The sequence below is a fragment of the Prionailurus viverrinus genome, chromosome A1 (assembly GCF_022837055.1).
Source record: "Prionailurus viverrinus isolate Anna chromosome A1, UM_Priviv_1.0, whole genome shotgun sequence".
NCBI lineage: Eukaryota > Metazoa > Chordata > Mammalia > Carnivora > Felidae > Prionailurus > Prionailurus viverrinus.
In genome coordinates, this window is record NC_062561.1 from 124,433,779 (window position 1) to 124,449,292 (window position 15,514).

A 15,514-nucleotide genomic window follows, 5' to 3' on the forward strand; every position below is an offset into this window, starting at 1 on the left:
AGATCTCTAAGGACAGAAAGAAAAAGTTACGATTCCTAGTTTACTTTTCTTTCGGTTCAAGAAGGAGTTATGTAATGTTTTGTGCTAAGATCTTGGATCATCCCATTCTACTAGAAGGATTTATAACTGTCTTTCATCTTTTATGATTTGCTTGCTAAATTGTGTTTGATAAAAAAATTGTGTTTGATAAATTGTGCTTGCTAAATTGGTTTTTAAGTGGTCAAATACTGAAAACAGTGGTAAATATAAGGAAATTATCAAGAAAAAGTTGGAGAGAGAAAAAAAAAATTGGTTGGATTGATTATTCTAATCTTTTTTTTTTTTTTTAAACTGTTATTTATTTGGAGAGAGGGAGACACAGAATCCAAAGCAGGCTCCAGGCTCCAAGCTGTCAGCACAGAGCCCAACACGGACCATGAGATCCTGACCTGAGCTGAAGTTGGACATTTACCTGATGAGCCACTCAGGCACCCCGATTATTCTAATCTGTATAATATAAACCTGAATATGAAAATGTTGTACAATAATTACGCAGCAAAGAGGATGGCCTTCCTCTCTTCAACAGAATTACAAGTTGTCAAAATTTTTAAAAATAGTGTATTTTGATGATTCAAAAGAGGAACCAAAAATAATAAGCTAGAACCTTTAAAGGAGATGTATTTAAAATCTGCTGTCAGTAGTATATTTTGATAATATTAAGTGCAGGAAAAAAACCAGACATGATGATGAGCTAGTACCTCTTGGGGATGTATTTGAAATTTGGAATTGCAGGGCACCTGGGTGGCTCAGTCGGTTAAGTGGCTGACTTCGGCTCAGGTCATGATCTCACTGTCCATGAGTTTGAGCCCCACGTCGGGCTCTGTGCTGACAGCTCAGAACCTGGAGCCTGTTTCAGATTCTATGTCTCCCTCTCTCTGACCCTCTCCCATTCATGCTCTGTCTCTCTCTGTCTCAAAAACAAATAAACATTAAAAAAAAAAAAAAAGAAATTTAGAATTGCGTATACTACATGGATATAGTCCAGATTTGTGGATGATAGTTGATGAACAGCAATTTGTAGCATTTAAAGACCATTGCCCATCTGGGTTATACACATTCTCAACATTGGGAGACTGTGGAATAAAATGTGTGGCTACTATGGGTACATTTTAATTAAGATTTCTAATGAAGTTGTTTTTCATTATCCTTTTTGTTATAAATTATTTGTTAAATAACTTAAAAACAATTAAATGGAACCCTGGACCCAGAGGAAAAATGGTGATGACACTTTTTCCTGGTATGCTGAGAGTTAAGAAATAAAATTATTTCAGTAAATGTTTCCATTTTGGTGTTTGCTAGAATGGTATTTTTACATGAAATTCCCATTTTACATTTATTATTGATGTGTTGATAAATATAAAGACCTGCCATTTTCTTAAATAAATCCTTGTCATCCTTGTTGATTACTCATCATGGTCAAATAATAGGCTTTATTTAAAAACTTATTACATTTTGGGGCACCTGGCTCAGTTGGTTAAGCCTCTGACTCTAGATACTGGCTCTGGGCATGAGCTCATGGTTCATGAAATTGAGCCCTGTGTCAGGCTCTGGGCTGATAGCTCGGAGCCTGCTTGGGATTCTCTCCCTCTCTCTCTCTCTCTCTGCCTCTCCCTCTCTGCCTCTCCCTCTCTCCCTCTCCCTCTCCCCTTCTCTCCCTCTCTCTCTCAAAATAAATATTTTAAGAAAACAACTTGTTACATTTTAACATGTATGTTAACATATGTGTGTTTTTATGTTATGACATTTGAAATTTATTCTCTTTTTTGTGGTGATCTAGTGCTGATGAACTCCTTCTAACTGAGATGATGTTTAATGGCCTTTTCAATGACCTGTCTGCAGAACAGGCAACGGCACTACTAAGCTGCTTCGTGTTTCAAGAGAATGTGAGTTAATAGATTTAATATACCTTATTTATTAATTCATATATCCTGTAACTTAGTGGTTATGGATATTTTTAATTATGAAACTATTTCCTGTTTACATGTGGGCAATGTTAATTAGAAATCAACACTACTTGGGGAGCCTGGGTGCCTGGGTCCACTAAGTGTCCAACTTCAGCTCAGGTCATGCTGTCACAGTTTGTGTCTTTGAGCCCTGAATCAGGCTCTCTGCTGTCAGCACAGAGCCCATTTCAGATCCTCTGTCCACCCCCCCCCCCCTCTTTGCCCCTCCACTGCTCATTCTCTTTCCCTCTCTTTCAAAAATAAACATTAAAAGGAAAAAAAAGAATTTAATAAAAAAAAAATTGCTACTCCAACACAAATATAGTAAGAGAAGTAGTAAATAATTAAATATGATTATCAGAAAGGAGAGTGAAATAGGATTTTATTTCTAGATAGTCATTAATCACATTCCAAGTTTTAAATTTGTTCTGTAACTCAGTGCATTATTTGAAGTCTTGTCTAGTCAGATAGTCCTGGAAAGAAAGATGAATGAATGAAAATAAAGGGAGGCAAAAGAGTGAAAATGAAAGGGGAGGTTAAATTAATATCTCCCCTTCCAGTAATGGAGAACAACTTTGAAACAGCTGATCCTCCTAGAGGCTAAAATCTTCATAGGCAATGTTTGAGGTGGTGGCTCTAGGATTTTGATTGCTGGTTTAGCAAGAGCTCCCTTTCAGCAGCTCTTAAAAATAAAAAACAAGTGCTAGATGGCATACCACAAGAACATGAACTAGTCTTGTACTTTATTCCAAAAGCCGATATGATTTGGGTTTTGTTTTTGTTTTAATTTTTTTTATGTTTATTTTTGAGAGAGAGCGAGAGAGAGACAGAGACAGAGTGCAAGCGGGGGAGGGGCAGAGAGAAAGGGAGACACAGAATCCAAAGCAGCCTCCAGGCTTTGAGCTGTCAGCACAGAGCCCGACGCGGGGCTTGAACCTGTGAACCACGAGATCATGACCTGAGCTGAAGTTGGACGCTTAACTGACTGAGCCACCCAGGCGCCAACACCCCCCCCCCATATGATTTGTTTTAAAAAGTAAAATGCATGTTTTACATTTCAAATTTTATTCATGGTGGATGAAGTGGACAAAATAAGACAAAGACATTTGCCTCCTAAGAATAATTTAATATTGATATCTAAATTTTTAGAAGACCTTTTACTATATACATTTAGTGCAACTTTCAAGTAAACTGTAGAAGACAATTTTTTTTTTCCATTCTGCCATTGATCTGTTAATTATTTCCTTGTTAAGCAGATCAAATACATTACTTGTTGACTTAAGTAGGTGCTTTTCTCTCAGCTCCCTAATTATTGATGAGAATTACAGCTGATATGGCAATGATTACAAATAGGACAAAAATCCAGAAACAGTTTATCTCCTCTGAGAGTGTCCAGTATTCACCTGTGAAATAATTTGCATATGAGGAACACATTACTTTACAAAATATTATGTTTTACTCTCTTTTTACATTACATTAATTTCAAAGACAATTGTTAAAAGTATTTGTCAAATTCTCCTTGAAAAGACCTAAGTTAGGACCTGGATTGCTGCCCTTCTGCCTGTGTCCAACTTTGTCTTAGAGCTGATATTTTGCACTTGCTTTTTTTTTCTAATGTGGCAATATAAAGGTACTGTTTTCTGAGAGCCCAAGTATGTTTCCTCTTCAAAGGAGTTGGGCTTAAACTAAACCATAATTCTTAATTTGGGGAGAAGATGTCACTATATGTGGTTAATTAAGATTTGTTCAGTGAAACCACACTGTATTATATGTAGTATCAGTTGTGGTGGTGGTGCCTTTCAATATGAAAATGAAAAATTATGCTAAAAGTCACATGGAATTGTTATAAATATGAACAAGTCTGCTTAATATGCTCACTTCTTTTTAGAAATGTGTTCTAAAACTGTGTCCCTACATTTTTTATATTAAAAGTAATTTAAAGACTAAATACAGGGACGCCTGGGTGGCGCAGTTGGTTAAGCGTCCGACTTCAGCCAGGTCACGATCTCGCGGTCCGTGAGTTCGAGCCCCGCGTCGGGCTCTGGGCTGATGGCTCAGAGCCTGGAGCCTGTTTCCGATTCTGTGTCTCCCTCTCTCTCTGCCCCTCCCCCGTTCATGCTCTGTCTCTCTCTGTCCCAAAAATAAGTAAACGTTAAAAAAAAAAAATTAAAAAAAAAAAAGACTAAATACAATCTTTATATTATAAATATCAATTGACTTTAAATATGTATTAAGCATCCCCTGTGTGCAGTGCCCAGACCTAGGCATTAAGGTACAGCAGTAATTTTTGCTTTCCTGATACTTATATGCTAGTAGATGAAGGTAAAGAAGAAAAAAAATACACACACATTATGTCAAATGGTGATGAAGGTTTTGGAGGAAAGTGAAGCAGAGGAGGCAGACAGAAATCATGGGGATAGGATTACTCTTTTAAACAAGGTGATTAGTAAAGGCCTCACCAATGGAGTGAAATTTGAATTGAGACTTCAAAGAGAGGTGAAGGAATAAATTGTGCATATATTTTATGGGAGAGCATTGGTGAAATGGCACTTAGCTTGCTTATGTCAGGATCAGTGTCTTCTATTTATAATGACCAGAGAGGAAATGATCAGTAACTGTTAATCAGTCATGAATGGACACAATATCAAAGATTGGTAAGCAGTGTTGAGTTCACTATTAAACTGAGATGTTGAGTTCTTTTTGGCCATTTTGTTTTCTCATCATTCATCTTTTTTTTCTTTTTAAGTTTATTTATTTATTTTGAGAGAGAGAGAGAGAGAGAACATGCAAGCAGGTAAGGAGCAGAGAGAATCCCAATTAGGCTCCATTCTGTCAGCGCTGAGTCAGAAGTGGGGCTCAATCCCATGAACCATGAGATCATGACCTGAGCCAGAACCAAGAGTCAGATGTTTAACTGACTGAACCAACCAGGTGCCCCTTCATTCATCATTATTTTTTTAAATAAGTTTATTTAATTTTTGAGAGGGAGAGAGAGAATCTCAAGCAGGCTCTGCACCGCCAGTGCCAAGCCTGATGCAGGGGTTTTAACTCGCAAACCATGAGATATGACCTAAGCCAAAGTTGGACGCTTATCCAATTGAGCCACTCAGGCACCCCATTCATCATTTTTTTATTTGGACAGGAATAATATATACAATCTAGTTTATGATTTATCACTTAATAATACATATGACATGCAAAACAAAACCAGTGCTATGTAAATACTGGTGCTTAAAGTAAAGGCATAGCTATTACAAGAGCTTTTTTAAAAAATTTACATATAATTTAAATCCAGGGTAGATATATACGTATGTCACACATACATATATACCATTCTTATAATGATTTTATTTTTGTTGTGGCTGCCTTTATCACATTTTGTTCACAAATAATGTCTTTATTGTAATCACAAGTTTATAGGTTTTCAGGATCTGACCTTTTATTTCTCTCTGACAGGGTAGAAAACCAACACACAGAATTCAAACCACTTGTCTAAGTTCATTTGCCCAGTTGGTAATAGGCCTGAAAACTCCTATTATCCTAACCGAAAACAAGTGATGAACTTTTCATTAGTGGGAAGGCAATCTTAAGAACACTACAACTCAGACTAAACTTTTAACTATCCCATACTTTGTTAGAGAGCTAGAAATACCTGGGTAAAATAAAAATTGAGGGCACTACTTAATGTTCTTTACCCCAAATTTTCGGTTTCCAGACTAAGAGTTTCCTGGGAACCAAAACTATTTCAAAATCTGACTGTGATAAAATAGCTTGTAATAATTTTGATGTAACTAAACTACTTTGCATGTTTATAATATTTGCTCTCCCTCCATTCCATTTGTGGCCATAGAAAATAATAAATTTAGCAGTGTAATATTTTCCTCTGAAATAGAATAACTTTATAATTTAGGAGGAAAGGTTGCTTACGTCAACTAAGGTGATTAAAAATTCTAAGTGCTAATAACTAAGGTCTTATAATTTGATATTGATGGATATCCTGAAAGCTCTGTTTTCTTTGTTATAGCAGGAAGTATATACTGCATTTTAAACTTGAGTTTTATCCTTTTCTTTTATAGTCAAGTGAGATGCCCAAATTAACTGAGCAGTTAGCAGGACCACTTCGTCAAATGCAGGTAGAAATTTTTTGAACTACGTATTTTATGAATAGAATATGTAAAATAAACATTTTTCATAGTCTTAGTATTTATCATTCCAGAGACCACTTCTTTCAGGATTAAATATGTTACTTGATGTTAGTCTTGTCATTTAATGCTATTAAATGCTATTAAATTCTCCCCCACCAGTGTAATAAATTTTATGGAGTTGCTGTGAGTGCAGATTTAACATGGAATAATGTATCACATAGGCTGTATCAGCAACTCCGTGCCTGCACTGTTTTCCTCGGTGTTAAGAACTGCTTCTTCATGGACTAGGATTTAGTTAGCTTAATTTTTGTGTATTGTTTTCCATTCTAGTTTACAACAAAGTTTTAAAATATGTTTTATCCTCAGAAATTAATTATCCCTGGGTCCTCAAAGGCACAGTAGCTTATAGTAATTGTGTGTTTTATTTTCTGGGGATAAACTGTTTTATCTACCTTTTCAACATTAGAAAGACAGGGAAAGATGAACTATATGACACTGCAAAAGAGGAGGAGTGAATTATAACAAAGTTTCTTCGGTGGAACATTTAACATCCCTTGTTACTAAGAAATTTAAACTTCCAGAACCAGGGAAGTTTATTTAGTACTCGGTGGTTTTTGACCTTTTATATTACCCTGGAGGAAAGAATGGATCTAAATTTCTCTTTGTGGGGAAAAAATAAAATTAAGATTTATATTTTTTAAAGCATTATTGGGGAAAAGCATTTTTTTGCCATAGGATTTGTGCTTTTCTAAATCTGTTTTGTTATTGATGTCTTTGGGGTTTTGGGGTTGTTAATAAAATACTTAGAGATTAGTTAAATGCTACTCTTGAATAATTTTAGTGAAGAGTTTCTGGTTGTTTTTGGTTGTTTTTTTTTTTTTTTAAAGGTGTAACTGGGTGAAAAACACACTCATGATCTATTTTTCTTAATTCAGTGTAATGGAGAAATTTTATTACTTGACACTTAGCAGTGGAAAAGGAACTGTAGCTACTTAGAAGCACAGAATATCCAAATTGTGGGCATATTAACCTAGGAAGAAAAAGGGAACTTGTAGAATTCTGGCTTTGGAAATCTAAAGAAAGAAAGTATATGGGAGGTCAGAAGTAAGAAATACTAAGTAAATCTTCTATCTTCAAAGGAATGTGCTAAAAGAATTGCAAAAGTTTCAGCAGAAGCCAAATTGGAAATTGATGAGGAAACTTATCTAAGCTCATTCAAACCTCACTTAATGGATGTAGTGTATACCTGGGCAACGGGAGCAACATTTGCTCATATCTGCAAGATGACAGATGTCTTTGAAGGTATGTTTAAATCCTATATGCATACATTTCTTTCCTTTTTTTTTTTTTTTTTTAATATTTATTTGAGAGAGAGAGAGAGAGAGAGCACAAGCGTGGGAGGGGCACAGAGAGAGGACAGAATCTGAAGGGGGTTCTGTGCTGACAGGAAAGGGCCCAACGCAGGGCTCAAACTCGCAAACCATGAGATTATGACCTGAGCAGAAGTCAGATGCTTAACCAACTGAGCCACCCAGCTGCCCCTACATACATTCCTTTTGATAGGAAATTATATACTCAGGATGGCAGTGTTTTAACTAAACAAAAATAATATTTTATTTTTTATTTTTTGAAAGAATCTTCAGGCTCCACGTTGAATGTGGAGCCTGATGCGGGCTTGATCTCATGAACACAAGATCATGACCTGAGCCGAAATCAACAGTCAGATAGATGCTTCACAGACTGAGCCACCCAGGCACACCCCAACAAGAATAATGTTTTTAATTTTCGGTAATAAAGTGGAATAATGCCATCACAGATAAACAGATGATCCTACTAAGTCATATTTGTGTGGTGTTTTGTTTTTTTTTTTCCCCTCTTTGGTTTTATTTGCTTGGCAGTAACCTCAAGGCTTGCTGTATTAATTCCACTTAAAAGAGCTGAAAATGCTGTCCATCACTGCATTTCTAATAACAAACTTGGCCTCAGTCAGATGTTACTTCAGCATGAATCAGATTAATATGCAGAATTTTTAAAGACTGTAAGATAATTGTTGCTCAACTGAACAGACATTTTAAATGAAAAAATGGCAGAGGGAATATGAAAGAAATAAGAATTACAAGAAGCAAAAAACCCCCACAGTATTTAAAGAAGACCGTTTTAGAAATGTTTTATTCATTTCAAAAATATTGGCTTATGTAGATATTTATAATGGTGAATGGTATTTATCAAATTAGAGATTTACATTAAACTCTTTAAAAACGAAAGTAAATGAGCTTGCAGTTTGTAGAGATTATTATAATAATATTTTAAATGCTGTTGTTACTGTTTTTAAGAGAAATTATATTTTGGGACATCCAATATTATATGCTTTTAAACTAACATTATTAAAGACTATTAATCGATGAATCATTGATTTTTATGATGCAAAGGTCAAACATCTCTGCAACAGAATATTAGAGCCTTTACTATACTACATTGAACTTCATTGGTTTTAAGTTTTAATGTTGACGTTTATAGCATTTTTTTATTATGGTGTCCTGTTACATGGTGTACATGGTGTCATAAAGTTTATTTCTAAGCCTGCATTAAATGATCATTTAGTGATGTGGTTCTAGAATCTTGCTCTATTATGTGACTACTGTGTGCCAGGCATTGTGCTAGTAAACACTTTATATAATTTACATCTAATCACCAAAGTGATTAACTCAGGGTAGATATTATTTCTTCTTTGTTCAAGAAAGCTGAGTTTTTAAAAAGTAATTTTCCCAACGTCATGGAGGTGTGGTATATGATGGCACTAGGATTTGAACCTCGGCCTCTGTGATTACAAATCACATGGTAGTTTATAACTGCATCTAAGCACCCTAATGCCTTACCCTTGAATTTCGGATCTAGAGACTTCTTAAATCCTAACCTAGATTGCACCATCTCCATCCACTGACACTTCATGCTTGTAGGAATGGTAAGAGGGTATTTATAACAGTTTCATGGTGAGTAGCCATAGCCGAGGATGTGAGAAGAGGAAAGCGTGACACACTTCACTTGTGAACACTGCATAACACACAGGAAACTTGGTATGTGTATGACCACTTGCACAGTGTAAAGCTGCCATACGGCACCACCACTCTTTGTCTGGCATCTTTTTGGAACATAAGAATGAAATTAATGACTGTTCTATGCCTAGGTAATTCCAAGCTATTATGCTCATATTTATAGAATATCTGCTCTGAGAAGTCAGACACAATGACATAATAGTGGTTCATAGCAGATAGTTTGTTTTGTTTGAAGAAAAATCAAGGGGCAACAGATCTGCAAATCTGGAGAGCCCTATAAAATTGTCTTTGTGGATTATTTGTCTGTTCTTTGTACTTAAATGGAAGAATTATCGCAGTATCGGAGATAGATCTGAAACTGCTAAAATTGAAGACAGTTTGGTGTCTTAGAGCATACCAGCATTCCTGAAATCTATTTTGCCCCTTTCCAATTCCTTGGGGCTATTTGTACATCACAATTTGTGTGAGAAATCTAAGTTTGAAAATCTGAGGAATTCAGTTTATAACTATAACTTGAAGTTGGGTCTGACATCAGTGTAATCTTCATGTTTTTCTAGTCTGGATGCCATTATATCAGCTCTACTTTTTCTTTGTAAAATTGGGATAGACTGTATATTAACTCTTAAAAATAAAACGTAAGTAAACAGCAGAAAACTGAGAACCTTGATTTACTTAGGATAGTCCATCCTGTTTCCAGCATACTGTGTGTCCCCCACACTCCCACCCTTTATTTACCCTGCTGTTATTTAGTTCTTCCATTTCAGAATAGCTATTCTCTCAACTTGTTATAGTACATGTTTTATATGATTGGGAAAATACTGTAACCAGAGTTCTAGCCCATAGTATATTGTGTCTTGTATGGGCACAAAATGATTGCATTGGAAATTTAAAATGCACTTTGTTCAAAACATATTTGTTACTAGTTTGATTCTTAATTATCTTTTTTTTTTTTAATGTTTATTTTTGAGAGACAGAGTATGAGTAGGGGAGGGGCAGAGAGAGAGGGAGACACAGAATCCAAAGCAGGCTCCAGACTCTGAGCTGTCAGCACAGAGCCTGAAGCAGGGCTCGAACCAACGAACCATGAGATCATGACCTGAGCTCAACCGACTAAAGCCACCCAGGCGCCCCTTAATTTTTTTTTTTATATGAAAATAAAAGTGATCCTTTCATGTCATTTCAGAGGTAGTTTTAACTATTTTTCAGACATTAACTGGCACAAGTTAACATTTTAATGATAAATACCATGTGTTTGAAGGGATGCCTAATGCAAGAGAGGAGCTTATACTGTGATTCAATTGAGGACGTTTGAAGACTTCATACAAATATTTACTTCCTTTGTATCACCCTGAAAACAAAACGGTATAATGTGGGGTTTTTTTTTTTTTCTTATTTCTATCGAACTAAATTGGAAGAGCAATTTAAAACAGTATGTGTAGGGGCTAAGGTCTGGAATTTCAATCTATTACTCCATGTAATAGATCCATTGTAAGCTTTCAGAGGCCCTTAAATTTTGTCTATACAGAAACAATATTGTACTCTTCACTGTGCATGAACGACTTAATTTTCACTTATTTCATCACAGGAGGTTTCTAATGACGAGTGCTATCACTGGAAATGTTTGCTTCTGCCTGCCACAAGTTTTTAAAACAAATGCCGTGTAGTGCATTCACACACTCTGCCTCCACTACAAGCTCTTCTCATCTTCTCAAAATGCCTTTCAACATGCATAGTTTTACCCTTCCCTAGGTCAAGGTACATCACTCTCACTAGGGATTTTCCAGTGGATTTGTTCTTAGAAATACTTTTGCTAATAATAATAGGGTGACCATTTAGTAACATGTATTATGTCTGTTTCATTTCTGGCAAAATTTTAGTACTAAATTACTTAGTATTTGATTCTTAGGCATTTGGTGAATAATTACTGAGACCCTGGTAAGGGAGCAGGTACTGTGCTTGGTGCCTTGTGAGCAGCCGTCTCTACCCTCCAGAAAGGGTTTGGGCCTGAGCTGCGATCCAGTGATACATAGTTGCAAGAAAATACATTTGTGATCCTAACCTCAGGTCAAACTCATTAAAACCACTTACATGTGAGTATGAAATCAGATTCAGAACATGAACTATGGGGACCACTTTGTGGAATACCAGAAAGCTGGAGGTAGGAATACTGTTCAGAGAAAGGTGTTACTTTCCATCCTCAGTGCGAATCATACTGTTTTGTTCAAGAACCAGATGAGCCTCATTGATTACAAAATTGCCTTTTAAAGCATGTGTGCCCAAATGTCCATCAGTCAGTGAATAATTAAACTATGGTATGTCAGTATAATGTAGTAGCACCTATAAAAAGGAATGAAGTACTGATTAATGCTAAAATGTGAATGAACTTTGAACTCCTTAAGGTTCTAGGTGTAAGAGAAGGCAAATAGAGGGGAGCCTGGGTGCTCAGTCCATTGAGCATCTGACTTCAGCTCAGGTCATGATCTCATGGTTCATGGGTTTGAGCCCCACTTTGGGCTCTGTGCTGACAGCCCAGAGCCTGGAGCCTGCTTCAGATTCTGTGTCTCCCTCTCTCTCTGCCCTGCCCTGCTAGAACTCTGTCTCTCTCTCTCTCAAAAATAAACCCTAAAAAAATTTTTTTTTAATCAAAAAAAAAAATAATAATAAAGGCAGACAGAGGCAACTATTGTATAATTCCACTTATATGAAATGTCCAGAATAGGCAAATCCATAGAGACACGAAGTAGATTAATGGTTGCCATGGGCCAGGGTCTAGAGTAGGAAGCAACATTGAATTCTGAGTAATCAGAATTTTTTTTTCTTTAATTGTGACAAAATATACATAAAATTCACCATTTTAAATGTCCATTTCAATGTCACTGACCTTTAAACTCAGGTTTACCTCACCATTCCGGAAAGAACTCAACATTGAGATTATAATTCACGGAGCATAAAAATCCACCCTTTTAATTAAGAGTATTATTTAGTGGTTTTTAATGTATTCAGAGCTGTACAACCATTATCACGATATATTTTTAGAATATTTTTACCACCCACAAGAAGTCACTCCTCACTTGCTTATAATATAGTCCCTCACATAGTAAATGGCATAGACGAAATGTAATCCCTGGTCTGTACACTTCGAGACAGTGGACATAGGGTGTCAAGCGTCTGCTCCCCCGCTCTGTTGGGGACATGTGTTGTCTCATTTTGTTGAAATTACTGCAAATCACCAGTGACTTTCTGATTGCCAAAATCATAAAACACCCATTTATCTGACTAGATCCTACTTGTCGGTTTTTACCACTTACTGTTTCTAGAAACTCATTAATGGTAAATTCTTTGGTCCTGGCAATGAAGGTTTTTACAGAAGTGAAGAGCTTTACAGTAAGGCCTAAGAAACTTATAAAATATTTATTTTTTAATTATTTTAAATGTGTAAACTATATTATAAATTGAAATTTTCTAAAGTAATACACATTAGAGAAAATTTAGAAAACATCTCACTTCTATGATCTTTGACATAATTTCTCCATCATTTATTCCTAGCTCTGACCTTGTTCACGTTGTCTGTAACTTTTTTCTCCCCTTTTCCTTCTTTGGAAAATGAGGATAATGACAGTGTATTTGACATTGTAAATGTCAAACAAGGTGATTTACATAAAATACACACTACAGACTTGCCACAGAATAAGTGCTCAGAATCTAATAAAGTACCTTGCTAGGTGCTAAATAGCTTTGACAGAATTGTCTAGTACAAATAGGGTGTACTTGAGAGGTGGATTTTTTTTCCCCCCAGAACTCCATGAACCTTTTAATGAGAGAAGGGCGAAAAAGGCTATGGACTTTGGATATTTTGGTAAAGGGTTATATCATGACATTATATTCCTTTACGGTTTTGCCCATGTCAAAGAATTTATGTATCTCTTATCTCAAGTGATACCATCCAGAGTTAGGTAGAGCAAGCCCTTTCTTTAAATAGCATTTACTATCATTGTACATACCTTAGAAATGAGAGTAGGGTAAGGGCCTACATCACAGAGTTAATTACTTAGTGGCAGAATCTGGGCTAGAACCCAGGTCTCCATCAAGTCTTTGCTCTTTTTTGCTCTGACCTGGTGCCTCAGCTCAGTCCTTTGAACCAAGTCTAAAGTTATGAACATCCTGTATATAAGAGATGGAAGGGTATTATCCCCAGTTGTCTTTAAAGTAACCTGTGTGCTGGTCATCTTCATTACCAATGTCATCCCAACAAAACTCACAGAATGTGCAATAGCATTGTTGTATTTTCATTGCTCTGGCCCATAGGTGGCTTCAGGGGAGGGAAAAAAAAAAAAGGAAAACTCAGCCCCAAACAGTGAGTGTATTTCAAGAACTTGATAAATGCTGATGAATTATTTCAGTGTTACAAGGAGTAGAAGTAAGGGCTTAAGAGTTACTAGCTGGCATGTCAGACAGGTATTCCTAATGTATATCAGACATTAAAAGTAAACTCCCAAGAGTTGTCAACTTGAGCACATAGCTCTTTGAGAAAGGATCCCAGGCCCCTTCTTGCTGAAGTGAGACAGATGTGAAATGATGTTTACAGCTTCAGCTTTAATACAAACACTTGTCTCAGGGAGTCAAATACAATGGGAGGAGGCTTATCTCCTCTTTTGTGTTCCCTTGAGGCACACTGTGTGAAGAAGGCACTGATGAAAGTCTGTTTAAGGTCAGGAAGAATGGATGCACCTTTGAAATGACAAGTCTGATCCTCTTATTACTCCCCCACATAAAAATCTCTGCATTCTCTGCAGTTGACACTTGATCTCGGCCCAGGGCATGATCTTGCAGTTTGTGAGTTCGAGGCCCACTTAGGGCTCTGCACTGATGGTGCAGAGCCTGCTTGGGATTCTGTCTCTCCTTCTCTCTGACGGTCCCCCGGCTTGTCCTAATAAACTTAAAAAAAAAAAAAAAAATCTCTGCATTCTCTTCACAGGATGGTATCCAGATCCCTAGTAGGCCACACTCCGCATCCTTGAGTAGCTGCAGTTTGTCAGACTTCTCTGCATTGCCTCAGTGGTCGTCCCTTGTTACTCTGTGACAGAGACCTCCTCATTCTTTTAAAATTTTTTTTTTTTCAACGTTTATTTATTTTTGGGACAGAGAGAGACAGAGCATGAACGGGAGAGGGGCAGAGAGAGGGAGACACAGAATCGGAAACAGGCTCCAGGCTCTGAGCCATCAGCCCAGAGCCTGACGCGGGGCTCGAACTCACGGACCGTGAGATCGTGACCTGGCTGAAGTCGGACGCTTAACCGACTGCGCCACCCAGGCGCCCCAAGAGACCTCCTCATTCTTAATAGACCCTGGTTATATGTTGTCTTTGCTGGCCTTCACCCAAAGTTGCTCTCTCCCCTGCTCCCAGAGCATTTTGTTTATTTCTAAATAAGAGCAAATGTCAACCCATTATAAGTCCATGACTCTCTAGCATTAGTCAAGGATGGGAAATTTAACTTTTTATATCCTTCCTAGTGCCTACCAGGCAGCCAATGAAGTTTGCTACCTGATTTACTGGATGGGAAGTCCCTCAAAGTACTGTTAGTTAATCATCCCATGTTCTCCTATCTTGCCTGTTAACAAAAGTTCTACTGTTTTGGTTATTTCCATTTTATAAGTAATTTGTTTCCTTTTCTTTATAGGCAGCATAATTCGTTGTATGAGGCGCCTGGAAGAACTGCTTAGACAGATGTGTCAAGCAGCAAAAGCCATTGGAAATACTGAGCTGGAAAACAAATTTGCAGAAGGTCAGTATCCAGTCTATAAGCTTTTTCTAATAAGGCAAATCCTGTGAGACCTGAGTTCTTGACCACAATGTAGGAAGACTTTTTCAGATGCTTTCTAATGGAATGCCATGGAGGGCCATCTAGTAGTGTTTAAAGAAACTTTTAGAGTGTATGGTAAGAAGTTTTGGGATTTTATGTATAATCATTTGTAAGATTTTTTATTGAGTGCTGTCTGCCAGGCATTGTTTTAAGCACTAGGGGATACAGCAGTGAACCAAAAAACCCACAAATCCCTGCCTTCATGGAGCTTACATTCTGGTGTGGGGAGATGTAAAATAAGTCAGCACTTAAAATATTTCAGGTGGTTGTAAGTCTACAGAAGAAAAAGAGGAAGAGACAATAGGAATTGAGAGATAGATGAGATGCCTGGGGGCCCTACTCAGGAGGTGGCATTAAGGCCCACTCAGGAGTCTATGCTTGATAGACTTAAGCAGCAGCACAAGGCCAGTGTGGCTAAAGCAGAGTGAGCAGTGAGTAGAATAGTATGAAGGAGAAAAGAAATTATCATTTTA

The 15,514-nt window shown here is 37.0% G+C and overlaps 1 protein-coding gene across 1 annotated transcript in view; it reads left to right on the forward strand.

The window, feature by feature from the left end:
* MTREX (Mtr4 exosome RNA helicase) overlaps positions 1 to 15,514 on the forward strand; it is a 110,541-nt gene that overhangs the window by 93,946 nt on the left and 1,081 nt on the right. The window contains exons 23-26 of the mRNA XM_047854282.1: positions 1,817 to 1,922; positions 6,059 to 6,115; positions 7,267 to 7,429; positions 14,859 to 14,963. Coding sequence (XP_047710238.1) covers positions 1,817 to 1,922; positions 6,059 to 6,115; positions 7,267 to 7,429; positions 14,859 to 14,963 — 431 coding nt within the window. The remainder of the gene's footprint in view (positions 1 to 1,816; positions 1,923 to 6,058; positions 6,116 to 7,266; positions 7,430 to 14,858; positions 14,964 to 15,514) is intronic.